Source organism: Cyrtonyx montezumae, unplaced genomic scaffold (genome assembly GCF_038088225.1).
Source record: "Cyrtonyx montezumae isolate F1298 unplaced genomic scaffold, pur_monq_1.0 scaffold_12, whole genome shotgun sequence".
NCBI lineage: Eukaryota > Metazoa > Chordata > Aves > Galliformes > Odontophoridae > Cyrtonyx > Cyrtonyx montezumae.
In genome coordinates, this window is record NW_027071848.1 from 7,813,807 (window position 1) to 7,829,200 (window position 15,394).

A 15,394-nucleotide genomic window follows, 5' to 3' on the forward strand; every position below is an offset into this window, starting at 1 on the left:
CACAACATACACACATCAGCAGGCCTCAGCAATGTGCAGCAGCAAAATTGTTTTGGAAGTTCTGTGCATACTTACAGGTTGAGCAGACCAGCAACATTCTCACCACAAGTTCACAGGGTAACTTCCACTTCTGCTCCACTCTGGAGGTGGCAGCTGGAATGAGGATCTCTGCAGGGACGTAGAACTGGATCGAATAGGTCACAAAAATCCCAAAGGAGTACAGAATTTTTACAGACTGATACAACCTGTTCAAAACATTTACATACACTCTTGTAAGCTGCAAATTCTTTATAAAATTAGCATGCTTTTTTTTTCTCCTCTCAAAGAATTTTCTATCACACAACACTGAGAATTCATTAATGGCTAAGCGAGTAGACTCCTCACATCTTTAATTACATCCAGATTCTTTATCTCATGTATTTCACCCATGAAAATTCCATGTATTAACAAGCTGTAAGCTCTACCAAAATTTAAGCTGTGTAATACAATATTTTTCTCTTCACTGTAAATTTTACAAAAAATCCCCATGGTTGTTAATTAAAAACACAGGTAAAGTGACTAGCATTTTCTTCCCTAGAAGTGATTTGAATTAATGATGGTGGCTTTTTCTAAAATTGTATGTAAAAAAAAAAAATACATAACTACAACAATCTCTTCCAAACAGAAGGAAGATGTAGGCAGTGTGTTTATCAAAATTGGAAGTACTTCCTTAGGCTGGAAAATATCCATAAACCCAATTTGCTTGCATTCTAAAACCTCCTCTCCAAAAGCAAAAGATACAGAACATCACTACAGTGCCACATCAGAAAAGAGAAATAGTGAGGATTCTGGTGTAGGATTGGGTCAGATATTGTGGAGCTGTGAACCTCTAAATAGTGGTCACAACACTGAAAGACAGCAAAACGTGAAAAAAAAAAACTGTTCTGTATTTAAGATACCATCCAATACAGGATTTCAGAGGTTTTGTAACAAAAAATCAGTATCAAGTTCTACAGCTCCAAATTGTCCAATCTTATGCCAGTAATGGACTGGAAGAATATGTTACAATATGTTATGATAAAAATTATTCCAATCAAAGAAAATGTTTTACTTCTTTTTTTTTTTTCTTTAAATTAAAACCTTCAGAAATACCTTAAAATACAAGCTTGCATTCAAACCTGACTCTAAACCTAACAACTAGTCAGGAATCTTTTTTGTTTTATTTTAATAAATCAAACATGACACAGACTGGCAAACAGTCACAGATATAGCAAGGTAACTGCATTTCCCTGAGATGGTCTGAACTCCAGTGCAAGGTTCAGTTTCAAATGAGGAAAACTGCATTGTGATTCCACTTAAATCTGTCCTGAATTTCTCATTAATCACTCTTTTATTAATGAAAATTGTGGTAAAGAACACATATCATACATCTTTGGATATTACCAAACACAGCTATGTGCAAGCATGAGAGAAGTCATGTTTCCAATTCAGAGTAACTTTCATAAATTGGAGAAAGTGTTGGGAAAAAAAAAACAGAGCAAGATTCCATAACAAAATATATATTACACTTAAACTGAAATAAAATCTTCAGAAAAGGTGGATAAATTAAAAAACCTATCTGTGATATTTACCTTTTCCACAGTATCCTTTAATATTTGTGAAGAAGGATACTCAAAACACACATCAAACGTTCAGCACTAGGAAAGCACTGATTTGGTAAAACTGCCCTGAAAAATAATGTAACTATTTGAGAGAAAACAATAATGAGAGTAATTAGAAAGCACGACCTATTGGGAAAGCTTGCAGATGAGGACTCTTTAGTCTAAAATAGGTAATACTGAGGGAAGGTACAACAGACTCTGACTTCAGATACTTGAGACTGCTGTACAAGGCTGAAACTCTTAGCCGTGTTCAAACAAAAGTGGTAATACCAGTAGGCTTAAACAGCAGCAAGTGAGGTTTATTTCAGTATTAGGAAAGGCCTTCAAGTGAAAGAGAAAAGTGAAATGCTTTCCCAGATGACTGCACAGGGGGGGTACATTCTCCATCATTCAGCATTTTGAAGGATGTGCTATACACAAATCATGGTTCTGTTACAATGGAGTGATTCTGAGCAGAGGAATGTAATGGATGAGCTTTAATAACCCTATCAATCCTGCCTGCAGTTTCTCCTCTCACATCTATAAGACAGTTCATCAAGTTTTGGGTTTTGATGATAACTAAGGAGTGCTAAAAACAACAAAAAGTCAGTAATTTTCATTATCTGAACAAATACACAGAAGTAATTACAAGTGTCTAACTGTGGAAGGAAGAAAAATGCACTTCATTGGGGCTAATGGGTATCAAATATTCGACCATCATCATATACATTCCATAAGCTCGGATGCACATAGGGCAGTTACCAAAAACAACACAAGAACTTTCCAGCTACTCTGAGTTACCCTTTAATCCTCAGTCTTCAAGTCACTCCAAACTGTACAAAAACCAATATAAAATAATAAAATAAAAATAAATTAAAAAAACAAAAAGAGCTTCAAACAGGAAGACTCAGAGCTTGAAATACACAGAGATACACAGCAGCTCAAAGAAAGTGTCTCCACTACACTAATTTTCTTGCTCTATAGGGATTCATATTGTTCAATTTAAGAAATAATGTTTAGCATTACTAGATTGAATACAGTGGCAATTTGCTACTATAGTGCAATCAGTTGAAGATGGCTCACGGTTGGCCTTTAAAGAAGTTCTACTACACCTATAGATTCTGGAAGAAGTTAAGGAAAGTGCCTCTCATCAGTCTGTGTTTTGGATTTTGTTGCACCTCTTACTGGAAAAAAATTGGGAACCGGTTCCTGTACATTTTTCCAAGGACTTGATAAATTATTATTAACGTATTCCAAACCAGATAAAGAACTGTATGTAAATGAAGAGAAAAAAATGTGATGTGCTAAAATAAAATGCTTTAAGTTCATAAACAAGTGGATGCTCATAATGATCAAGAAGTAAAATAAAGTATTAAAAAACACCATATATTAATTAGTATGCTGAACAACATTTTGCCTCCCAAAACACAATCCAAATTAGAACTGTAAAAAATCTCTTATCTCAATGCTCTGACCCAGCCAGCGTAGGAGCAGTCCTTTCTTTAACCTGAGCTTAAGGACTTAACTGATGTAGGGCCCATAAATACCTTTCAGATAATTCTTTTCCATGCACATCAAATAAAACTCAGGAAGGGGCAGAATGTCAGTTGTTTCTATCAGGAAAGACAGGGATTGCCCAGTTGAAATTAAACACATAAACCAAATCTCATTGCTTAGCTACAAGCCAAGTTCTTCTGCACAACCACTCTTAGAAAAACTTCTCTGCTTCTTGCATTCAATCCAGCTGCTTATTGGCTTTTATGTGAGGACCAAATAAAAAAATACCAACATATGGTTCACTGGAAATTTGTTTTGATAGCACAGTTAATTGCACACACTTGCACAGCAATAATGTTTCAAGTAGACCCTAAGTACTGCAAAGCTATAGATAACATTGTGCATCATAACCCATGGGTGTACCCCTGAGCTGCTTCTCCTCGTTCTGCTTGGTGCTCTGGGATACCAAACAGGGTAAGAGGAAAACAGACTATTTGTTATCTCTGCATCTGAGCCCTGAGCAGCTGCTCTGATGCTATTAGCTTATAATGTCAATTCCCCACCTTATAGAGCACCAGTTTCCATCTCTTTTATTATCTCTTTCTTTGTATTAGGTCTGTAAAGGCATGAGGATAAATATCATCACATCTGCACTGTAGCCAAGAGCTATTTGAAAATTTGTATTTGAATAGCCCTGTTAGACAGCAGCTAATAAAGTTCATCCTGTTTGCCTGAGCTTCACGAAAAGCAGCAGAAAAAGGCAGTGAGAAACTTCGCCTTGTTCTGCATTCCTCTTCCTTCTCTTAACAGAACTCATCTTATAGAACAAATAAACTTCAATTTCAGCAAAGGAACTCAGAGCTACCATTTAAAACAAACTTTTCACTAATCTTATCAATGGATTAATACCATGTACTATCATGAACAGAAATAATTTCCCTTTCAGATTCATCACACGGACAGAAAGGGATAGTGTTTGAAGACTTCTGGTTATTAATGTGTGCAAATGGCCACAATTAAATAGACATTATGAGCAATATGCATTGAGGAACATCAAGCAGTAACACCACACAAACAAAGCAAAAATAACAGATAAATGACAATTCTAGCAACCAAAAAACCCCTCCATCCTTCCTGACACATTTTATTATCATACCATGTATTTATATTTGGAATCTGGCAATTAAACTTCTGAAAAACACTAGAACTGCACAACAACCTTAAGAGTTATCACATGCATGCAGTCACAGGTGGAGGCAGAACTACGAATTCTAACCAGGTGAAAGTCTTTGGTGCTTCCTCAGCATGCAACGTGTGGAGACCAAGGGTTTCAGAGTCACACTCACACTTACCACTGATCCTGTGGTAGGTTTAACGTTATGCTGCCTTTGATTTCATCCCCAAAGCGCAGATAGCCAAGAGTGGCTAATGAGATATACAAGGTCATAACGATCCCCATGCCGATGTTCAGCGCCACTGGGAAGCGCAGGGTGTCCTTCATTCTGTTTTCCAATGGGAGTACCTGGAAACACAGTGAGAAAAATTGCATTTCAAAGTTGATTTATGAAATTTTAAGAGCCATTATTAATAAACAAGATTGCTCTACAATAACCTTTTACAATCCTGAAGCTGTATTATATACACAGTGGAAATATTCAGTCAATTACTGAAGAGCACCGATCTTGGCTGGAAAACTGCATAATTTTGAATGTATAGAGCAGTATTTATAGGTTAGTAAAAATGAGAAGAGAAACTGTTGATGCCCAGGTGAAAATGCATACGCAGCACGAGTATCATGATTTTTATTTTTATTTTTAACAGATTATGCTCAAAATCCAAAAGTAATTTTCCTTTTTCCATTAGGACTGCACTGGTAGCATCCATCACAGACAAACCAATCATGAAAGTGATTTGCACACAAGCTGATGCTCAGCAGCCAGCCTCTGCTCTCTCTCGATTCCATGAACTACCAGAACATGGGCTGATGCTATTTCTCATTTTGTTGACATTGATATGGCCAGGCATACTGAAAGCTGCTTTTCCTGAATGTAGCATAGATGCTTTGAGTCTGAACTGTTTGAGCTTGCTAGGCTCATCAGTTCAAGCAAAGGAACAGGCACTGCAACCATTACTGCATCCCTTTTACAAGTATTACGTGGGATACAGAAAAACATACGTAGTAACTTGTTAGCCATCAACACAGAATTTCAAAGCAGGGCAGGAAATCCAACTAACACACATGTAATAAGTACAACATAGTTCTGCTGCTCTCATTTCGAGTTTCATCAATGTAACAGAGCCTTGAATGCTTTAACGAAGATGCAAACTGAAGGTATGCAGACATTCCCAGACAAGCATGCTTTTCTCATATCCTTCTCAAGTCTACACTCATCTCAGGTTACTAATATGGGAGATGGTTCAACATTAAGACAGCTAATTTTTTATGTCTACACGAGTAAAATGTCTAAGCTTCTGTAATAAAGATGGGTAATGAAGATCTAGTCAGTATAGTCAGTGGAATTAAAACTGCAGCTTAGCTTATCTTCAAGTAGGCAGGTAGCTTACACTCTGCAAACGGTATGAAATGGAATTAAACTAGCTTTTCACTTCTGGGATGCACTCACATGAGACAATACAGACATTCAGTACAACAGGGCCATCCTGTAAAAGCTACTCTTCTTTTCTGGATTCTAAACATATGAATAGTTACTCTACAATTTAACAAATACACATCACAAAAAAAAGCAGATTTCCACCAATAAGTAAACAGAAACTACATACAAATTGCTGCCATATTACTTTCTCCACAGTAATCATTCCTCACGGTCACTCAGTGATACTCACTTCCTGATCTATCACTGAATATCACAACTATCAATTCATCCCATATTTTATGTCTCACACACTGGAAATCCTGATGAGGTCATTTTAACTGGGAAGAGACATCTAAAAAAGATGCAAAATTAGAAGTAATTTTTTTCAAGTTTTCTGTTCACACTCAATCAATTAAATGCCCAAACTGAGAATCTTCATATGTCCCAGAGCTTCCACTGTTAAATTTTTGCTCCAGTAAGCAACGTGAACTGGCACTGTAACTTAATCTGCTTGAGGAGATGGCAAAAATGGAAACCAAGAAGTACTTCAAAACTTAATTATTAAATGACAGTGGTGTGCAGCAAGGAAAAACAAAAGGAGACATGTAGGCACAAATATTAAATTCACTGTCATAGAGACAAAGACATTCATTCCTCTAAAAGGATTAAGCTTCTGGGACGCTGCAGTGCCCATCACATCATATTCTTCTATTTCATGTGAAGAACTGCCAGCTAGCACAGAAAACACTCCAGATTTTCTTGTCCTGAGTAGGTATGGGACTGTTCTATTGTAACTGCTTATTAAGAACTTCACAGAATGCAAATGAGCATGGATTATTTTTCCTGTCACCTGAGTTTTCTCATTCTTTATTTCCTATAAACTATTCTGAAACAAGGAATCAACAGGCAGCATTTGGGCCTGGAAGAGCAATAAAACTGCTGATTTGTTGCAAACCTGTTAATTCTCTGGTGGTTACAAATGCAACAATTTCTGCTTAAATTTGAAAACATTTTGCAGTTTCCAGGAGTCCCAGTAAGTTCAACTGTTACACTAAGTTCTTATTCCAACCTATATTAACCCTACAGAACTGTAGCATCAATTGCTTGCCCAGCTTTATAGATATGAGGAATCTCTCATTAAGTTCTCAGGCTGAGAGATTTGATTCTCAGAGTCTTCAACATTCATTTCCTAAATTCCTGGCAGAAGGGGAGCAGTGAACTCAGACACACGTGCTTGGCACGAAAAACGTGGCGGCTTTCCACTAGGACTCCTCGCAGGAAAGAGATCCTGGAGATCATCCATCCTTCAAAGGGCAGCAAAACTCATCTGTGGGAGACTTGTAATGGGAAAAAAATCTTGTGGTGTCACTGTCAGAGGGAGCTCAAATCAAAGACCTATTACTGATACCACTGGGCTGTTCATTATAACACTCCTTCAAACAAACCTAACAGTCATGCTGATTTCTTGTCAGACTACTCATAAAAATTGCAGGAGAGAAAGAAACTTCTTCCTTTTCAACCACATCTTCAATTAAAAAACAGAATGTTGTATATTTATGACACATGCTGGCTACGGTCATTCTGAAGAACATTAAAAATAAAAGATGCTTGTATGACTGCACAGTGGAAGGTAACAGATTTTAATAAATAATTCTTATCAGTAATGATGTTTTGTACATACGCTGTGCTTTACATTAAATTCATCATCACAGAGCCATAGAATGACTTAGGATGGAAGGGACCTTCAAGCCCACCCAGTTCCAATCCCCTGCCATGGGCCGGGTTGCTTCCCACCACATCAGGCTGCCTGGGCCCCAGTCCAACCTGGCCTTGAACCCTGAATGCCTGCAGGATGGGGCAAATGGCACAACAGTTTCTACTCCCTTTCCAGAGAACAGAGCAGGAGGAAGATGCCCAAAAGCTTGTTCTTTCTGTGCCACTCTCAGGCAGCTGCTGCAGAGATTTTTGTTCTCAATTTCCTTTCAGTTCCTGTATAGTCCCTGTTGAGGTGACTTCACATAGCCTAACATTTTAACTAAATGCAACAGAGATAAGGATCTTTTTGAAAATGCTTTTGAGTTTCTTTCTTTACTTCCTTCTGAAACACCAAGGCTGAATGTTTTTCTTGTCCTTTTTTTCTGGAACCAGAAATTAATTTCACTCTTTAATTCTTTAAGTAATTTTCTTAAAAAGCTAACACCCAAAATAGATGATCGAAGGACACCTGAAGGAGCAAAATCCACATCTCCAGCTCCCTCCATCTGTCCCATTCTTGCATCAGAACATATTCCCTCAAGAGAAATGTTGCATTAATTCAGTACCTCATGTCAAGGCTTCAATGCTGCTGTCCACTCATTCAAACAATATTTCTGCTCTATCAGACAGTATAATTAATCTAGCTCTTCCACACTCTTCAGATCTATCAACTATCACCATGTCTATAACCATCTCAGAATCTAGTAATGTGAAATAGTTTCCTGAGGGAGAACTCTGGGGAATAACTGTCTCTCCCAAGCAAGGCTACCAAAGGCAGAACACTGGAGGCAAGAGAACCTCGAGATACCTAAGAGATAGTTTCAGTGTTTTGGAACTTTGAGCTGGTTTTCTCTCTCCTTATGATTTACATGCTCTCTCTGCTTTCTTCATGCTCTGTGTGTCCCAGTTACACTAGTCCCATCACAGCCCTAAATACCCATGAAATTAGTTATTTTAACCAAAACCTGATCATTTGCATTATTTCTTATGCTCCATCATTTTTTCAGTTAATACATTTTCTATCCTTTTCTCTGTCACCTGTTTTAGAGAGATAGTTCTATCACTTGTGAGACACTGACATATTTTGCTACTGATATCTTACTTAGAACTTAATGCTTGATTCTTTTAAAAGCTATTAACTTTTGGTTTCTTAATTTTCAAGAAAATACATTAACAAGAAATCCAACTCCCCTTAATCCACCAAAAGATTAATTTAGAACTATCCATACTGCGCTGGAAAAGCATCATAATCTAGTATTTGAAATAACCTGCCTAAATCTACAATCACAAATCATATGAAGTATCTACCCTTTCATTTCAAGCTGCTCACAATAGCTAGAATCATTCCCCAGAAATAACACTGTCTCCTCACTACTTGACTTGAGTATTCTGGTTGCAATTAGACTTTACCATTTAGAAGTAAGCTCCAGGGGACTGTCTAATTCTAATTAGAAATCTCAACTGTACTTTTTTTTTTCCCTCACACAACCAAAAATAACAGGAACAAGAGAATTCAGCCTGCAGATAATCGGATTGATTTAACTGTCACTGCTGCTGAAAACCAATCTTGTCATGAATAACTCAGTAACACATGTGTATGCTTAAATACACATGCTCATCTTCCCTTCTTTCATGAATGGCCACAAAAATGAAAAGAAGCAGCCCTCCCTCCCTTACACATTCTAAATGAGTATTCCATGTTAAAAGATACAGTCAAATGGTTGTTTTAATTAGATTAAGGTACAGAGTCAGATCAAGCTTTTTTCCTTTGTTTTTATTTAAAATGATTTATACATCAATGTTTTCTTCTCTATGAAAAATTATTTATCTATAATTATGCCCTACTGCTAAAAGAAGGAAAAAAAAGCCATTTTCTTTTACAACTTGTTTGTAAAACCAGATACTTATGAAGCTGGTATCAAAGATATTCAAAAGGTATACAAATGTAAATTCTACTACCTAACTTCTAGAGCAATCCAATGTAGTCCAGGCCTTGTGCCAACAGTTTACGGGCAGGTTCAGCCCGGTTCTGTGACGATTCGTGGGGGGACCCTCAGACCCACGCCCCAGGAAAGGGGAAGGGGGAAGGGAAAAGGGAAAAGGGAGATGGGCCTAGGAACAAAACAGCGGCAACCATCTGAGGAGGAAAGCTAATTTACTAAATAAGATATCAGAAAGCAAAATAACACAATATAATACAATATAATTGGAATTAAAGCTAATAAATCAAATAAAATGAGAGAGAGTGTCCGATAAACCCAAGGCCTTATGCTAACGCTGAAGGCGGACAACAGCAAGCACCCACTGCTGAGTCCATCCCAAAGGAAAAAAAAAGTGTCCCATGACCTTAGTGTTTATCTATCTTTCCCTCTGAGTGTAAACACGTAAGAACGCAAAGCATCGCACAGTCCTCTGGGGAATGGAGTTCTTCTTCTCTTCTGAGACAGGCATACCTGGAACTATCGATGATCCACGGAGCTGGAGCATTAACTCTTTAACTCCAAATGCACTACATGATGTTATGATGTAGAATACCAATACCAAAGAATCACAAAACCATGACACCTTGGTCATTCCTTCTGGTCTGCAAATGGTTTTAAAAAAGTATTCTGGTCAGTGGCGGACCTAGAACCCTGCAGCTTACATGGGAACTGTTGGCATAAAGATTTTGAGTATATTTTCTGCAAGTAAAATAACCACCACAACTTATCTAATTCTACACTGTTAGGCTTCTCTTGCCTGTTCTTGCCCATCTCCTATACCAACGGACAGAATCACAGAGTGGGAAGGGACCTCTGGGTATGCTCCAACCCCAGCAATGGCATCCAGGACCGTCCATGTCCATGCAGAGCACTGTGCCAGTGCTCTATCACCTTCAAAGTACAGCAGTGCTTCAGGTATTCAGAGGAAATCTCCTGGGCTCTGGGTTGTGCCCACTGTTCCTTGCTGGGCACCAATGAAAACAGAACGGCTCCATCCTCTTTCCACATTCTCTTTCAGTATTTACAGACATTGCTAAGACTACAGAATATCCCGAGTTGGATTGGGCCCATAAGAATGAACGAGTCCAAATCTTAGCTCCACAGAGGACTCTAAAAATTAACCGTCCATCAGTCTAAGAGTGCTGTCCAAATACTCCTTGAACTCCAGAAGCTCAGGACTGTGCCCACTGCCCTGGGCAGGCTGTTCCATGCCCACCACCCTCTGGTGCAGACCCTGTCCCTAACCCCCAGCTGCCCCTCCCCTGACAGCTCCATGCCATTCCCTCGGGCCCTGTGGCTGTCACAGAGAGCAGAGCACAGTGCTGTCCCTCCAAGACCACCATCAGGCCTCCCCCCTCAGCCTGCTCTGGGTTGAACAGACCAGGGATCTCAGCCACATCATACATCTTGGCCTACACACCCTTCACCATCTCTGTAGCCCTCATTTAGATATTCTCTAATAGTTTTATGTCTTTCTTACATTGTGGCATTCAAATCTGCACATGTGAGGTTTCACTGTAACAGCCTCATATTCAACTTTCCATCAAACAGAAACTTCAAATCCCTTCTGCAGGGCTGTTCTCCATCATTTCATCTCCCAGTTTGAACATCTATCTGCACTTGTCCTATTACAAGCACAGAATCCAGTGCTTACTCCTGTTAAACTTTGTAAGGTTACCTCCAAGTCTTCTCTTCTTCTCCAAACTGAACAGACTCAGATCACTCAGCCTCTCTTCATAGGAAAGGTGCTCCAGTCCCTCCACCACCTTGGTGTCCTACACTGGACCCTTCTCAGTATGTTCAGGTCTTTCTTACATTGAGAACCCAGAACTGTACACTGCACTCCAGGTATGGCATCTGCAGTGCTGAGGACAAGGGAAGAATTGCCTCTCTTGATCTGCTGATGATACTTTCCTAATACAGCCTAATATAATCAATCTTATTTTCCCTAAGATCCCTCATGGCTGAAAATGGAAGTATGGCTACTATTGCTTATGAAAAGGTGCAAGACAGAAGGTAATTAAGCATTATTTGTTATATGTTTGTTAGCTTGCTTTGGCAGGGGGGGTTGGACTAGGGGATCTCTAGAGGTCTCTTCCAACCCCTACAATTCTGTGATTTTCTGATTCTGTTAGAGTAAATGGTTTATACAAAATAAACTCAAGCAAAATTCTTATTACAGAGCACTACATTACAGAATCTGCTGGGCAATTTCACCCACCCCAAAAAGCAATACCCCCAGATTCCAGCAAGTAAGTTTCTTGCAGGAATAAAAGAATTATTTGTATCCACCACAAACAATCCATTGCCCAATTCTGACAGCCTTGATTTAACAGTAAAGGCATTAATCAAACCCTTCCTATCTTGCTTGCCTTGAATCTGGCACTTCCTTCAGAGCTGTTGTGAGGTTTTAAATTTAATCCTTTTTTTATGCTTAAGACTTTATTCATCTCCCCTTTATGACATTTACTCAACCTTTAGCTTGCTCTGAGATTTAACAGAAGCTAAACAACTTTGTGTACTACCACGTCTTACTAGAATAATTTTATTCAGAAATAAAATCTAGAATATTGCTTTACGATGTATACCAAAAACTACAAAGGAGCACCTTACATCTACCAATGATATTTTAAGGTATTTTATCTGTCAAAATCACTCAAGTGTTACAGGCTCTGTTGTCCTTCACATCAGACTGCTGTAAGATATAAGCCAATACAAAAATTATGTTCCTTAATTGATCAGACAGTTGCAGCCATACACTTCAGTTATTTTTCCCCACTGTGTTGCATTTAGAACTGTACTCAATAGAGTATAAAATACTATATTCTAATGTGCCCTCTATAACTTCTGCTAGTTTCAAAACCTCTACAGGATAAGTGGTAAAAGAAAATATGATTCAGAAACACAAAAAATGTCGCAGAAGAGTATATTCCATTGCAATAATACTGCAACAATAATACTGAAAACCAGGGTAGCAGTTTTGGTGACTCCACTGCTGACAACCAAGCATTGAGAACTCTACTGTTCCATGACTATTCTGCCCAAGTCAGCTCCATCACTGCACTCAGGCTGTGGGAGTGATGCCACCATTTTTCAGTAGTGGCAACTAAGTCAATACTTTCCTGTCGAACTGTGGCTTCCAGCTCCTCCTGTTTGTTCTCCATGCTGTATGCATGTAAATGCACTTCAGCTGAGCCACTGCCTTCAACCCCAACCTTGCCACTGCTCCCCCCAGGCTCATCTCTACTGTGCTTTGTTTCATCCTTTCCTCCTTCACACTTAAAAGCCCTCTCGATGTGTCCTGCCAGCTCTTGGGCTAGGATCCATTCTTTCTTTGAGACAGATCCATCTGCAGCCATTGTGCCAGGTGCTGAGTAAACTGTCTCAAAGTAAAAAAATTAAAATAATAATCAATAAAAACATCCTGCTGTGGTACCACCAATTCTCAGCCATGTATTTATCAGATGTTTTTTCCTGGTCCTCTCAGTATCCCTCCCTGCCACTGAAGGGACAGAGAACACCACCTGCACATGGTGGGTAATCCCCCTGTCCGTATCTCCAAGCCATGAGCTTTTTGTCCATTACATTTTCTCCCTCTGCTCTTTCAAGAAGTGAGATAGCTGCACCATAACGCTGAGCTGCTCATAACTGTGAAATCTCCACAGGAGCTAATATGAAGAAGCCTAGCTTTTCACCAATCTGAGTGTGACTGTTTTTAACCAAAAGAATTGTATCTGCTACAATTAGTATCACTGTTTTTATGTCTATAATCTTTTGACTCCTTTCTTACTCCTTTTTTTAAACCTGTTCAGAAGAGAGTCAAACCAAGAGGCTTTGTTCAGCAGCTATGGCATGCCTCTCACTGACACGACATTTAAAGTCCACAATTACCATGTAAATTTACAAGGAGGTCATATCCACAGTCAACAAATACTGTTGATATAGTATGATTCTGTATTCAGTATGATATGTTGATACTGTATGATTCTGTGATACCTACATTTTGGTGACCAAATTTGAAAGCATCCTCTGATGATACTGCCTTCATGTGTCAGCTGTCTCAGAAGAACAACAATGAAACTGATACACCCCAATCTAGAGATGACTAAAGTATATCCAGACTATGTCACATTACCTGTTAAATGTCTGTATCTGCCAAACCCAGTCTGACAACAGAAGAGTGCCACTGGGATTCATTAACTATTTAAAAGAATACTACTACTCAGCCAAAAGAATTTCTAAGAATGAGAGGTGTTTATCTCAATCCATAGGTCTAATAAGCTCATCTGCATCACTTTCAAAATGCAAATACTGACATTTAAAAATTATAATCCACTTAGTTTTCTCCTTTTAAATCTCCTGGAATTGGTTAGCTGCTGCCAAAGGGGATTCTAGAGCCTGCCACTAGGTATACAAATACCACCCTACCTCCCTACTGCAAAGCTGTGATATCCAAGTTTAAAAGCAGTTTCAGCAGATGTCTTCAAGAACTAGGCTGAAATATCACACTTATTTCCTAAACCTGGAAATAATGTTTAGTAACATTTTCTCTCTGCTATGCTAATTAGTGTGCAGCACTCAAAAAAAAAACCATACTAAACTACACAAACATATTTATATGAAATATAGAATATATATCTTGTTTAAATTTTATGAACCTACTTGACCCTCCTTCTCTCTCCTTGAGTTTATATTAAAATATTGCTTCCATATTTAGATTTGTTTTTTATACCTCAAACAAGAAAGCAAATTGGAATTTCACTGCAAAGTACTCATTGATTACTACTGTGTCTGCGTAGGTTCTCACTTGCACACAGTAATGCTACAGACATCCAAGCCCAAAGGCTTCAGTTTTATAGTCTTCTAAAAAATAGTTTTAACTGTAATCCAGGTCTGCTCAGAAGCACAGTCTGAAACTACTTTTTAATTCAGTCACAGAAATCTCACATTCTTTATATAAACAGATCTGTTCATCCACAGAATAAGAAAGATGCTTCAAACATTATTCTAATAAAATAACATATTCTGTGAACACTCGTTCCATCTATCACCTGCAGATGCAGCATTCAAAAAGTACTGTTGGTACTTCCTTCTCTTCTGTGGCCTGAATATCAACCTCATAACTTCACAGCCAGAACAGGGAGCCCACAACCAGAGAGGAGCTAAAGCACAGAAGAAAAGCAGCAGCAGTACTGGTACAACAATCCCACCCCCAGCAGCTCTCTGTCCATAAAGAGGTCCTCAAAGGGCTGAAGTTCATAAGTTCATAAGGTTGGAAAGGACCTATAAGATCATCTAGTCCAACCATCCTCCTATCACTATCCCTACCCAACTACTAAATTAAATCCTTTAGCACCTCATCTAAACGCTTCTTGAACAGCGCTAGGGATGGTGCCTCAACCACCTCCCTAGGCAGGCCATTCCAGTGCCTGACCACTCTTTCAGAGAAAAAATGTTTCCTCAGGTCTAATCTAAATCTTCCCTGGCGCAACTTGTGGCCATTCCCTCTCGTCCTGTTGTCATTTATCAGGGAGAAGAGGCCCACCCCCTCCTCACCACAACCCCCCTTCAGGAAGTGGTAGAGTGCAATAAGGTCTCCTCTGAGCCTCCTCTTCTCCAGACTAAACAATCCCAGCTCCCTCAGCCGCTCCTCGTAAGACTTGTGCTCCAGACCCCTCACCAGTTTTGTTGCCCTTCTCTGAACACGCTCCAGGGCCTCAATGTCCTTCTTGTAGTGAGGGGCCCAAAACTGAACACAGTACTCGAGGTGCGGCCGTACCAGAGCTGAGTACAGGGGGATGATCACCTCCCTGCTCCTGCTGGCTACACTATTTCTCAATTTCTGAATTTTGCCATCTGTTGACCAGCACATTATGATTTCCTGGATTGAAACTTTAAGGATTAAAACAAAACCATATATCCAAAACAATCTATCATATCCAGTTAC

General features: G+C 39.0%; 1 protein-coding gene across 1 annotated transcript in view; it reads right to left on the reverse strand.

Annotated features, from left to right (window-relative positions):
- Positions 1-15,394, reverse strand: part of SLC36A4 (solute carrier family 36 member 4) — a 73,821-nt gene that overhangs the window by 42,764 nt on the left and 15,663 nt on the right. The window contains exons 8-9 of the mRNA XM_065729985.1: positions 4,469-4,638; positions 76-245 (exon numbers count right to left, since the gene is read on the reverse strand). Of these exons, the coding sequence (XP_065586057.1) occupies positions 76-245; positions 4,469-4,638 (340 nt within the window). The remainder of the gene's footprint in view (positions 1-75; positions 246-4,468; positions 4,639-15,394) is intronic.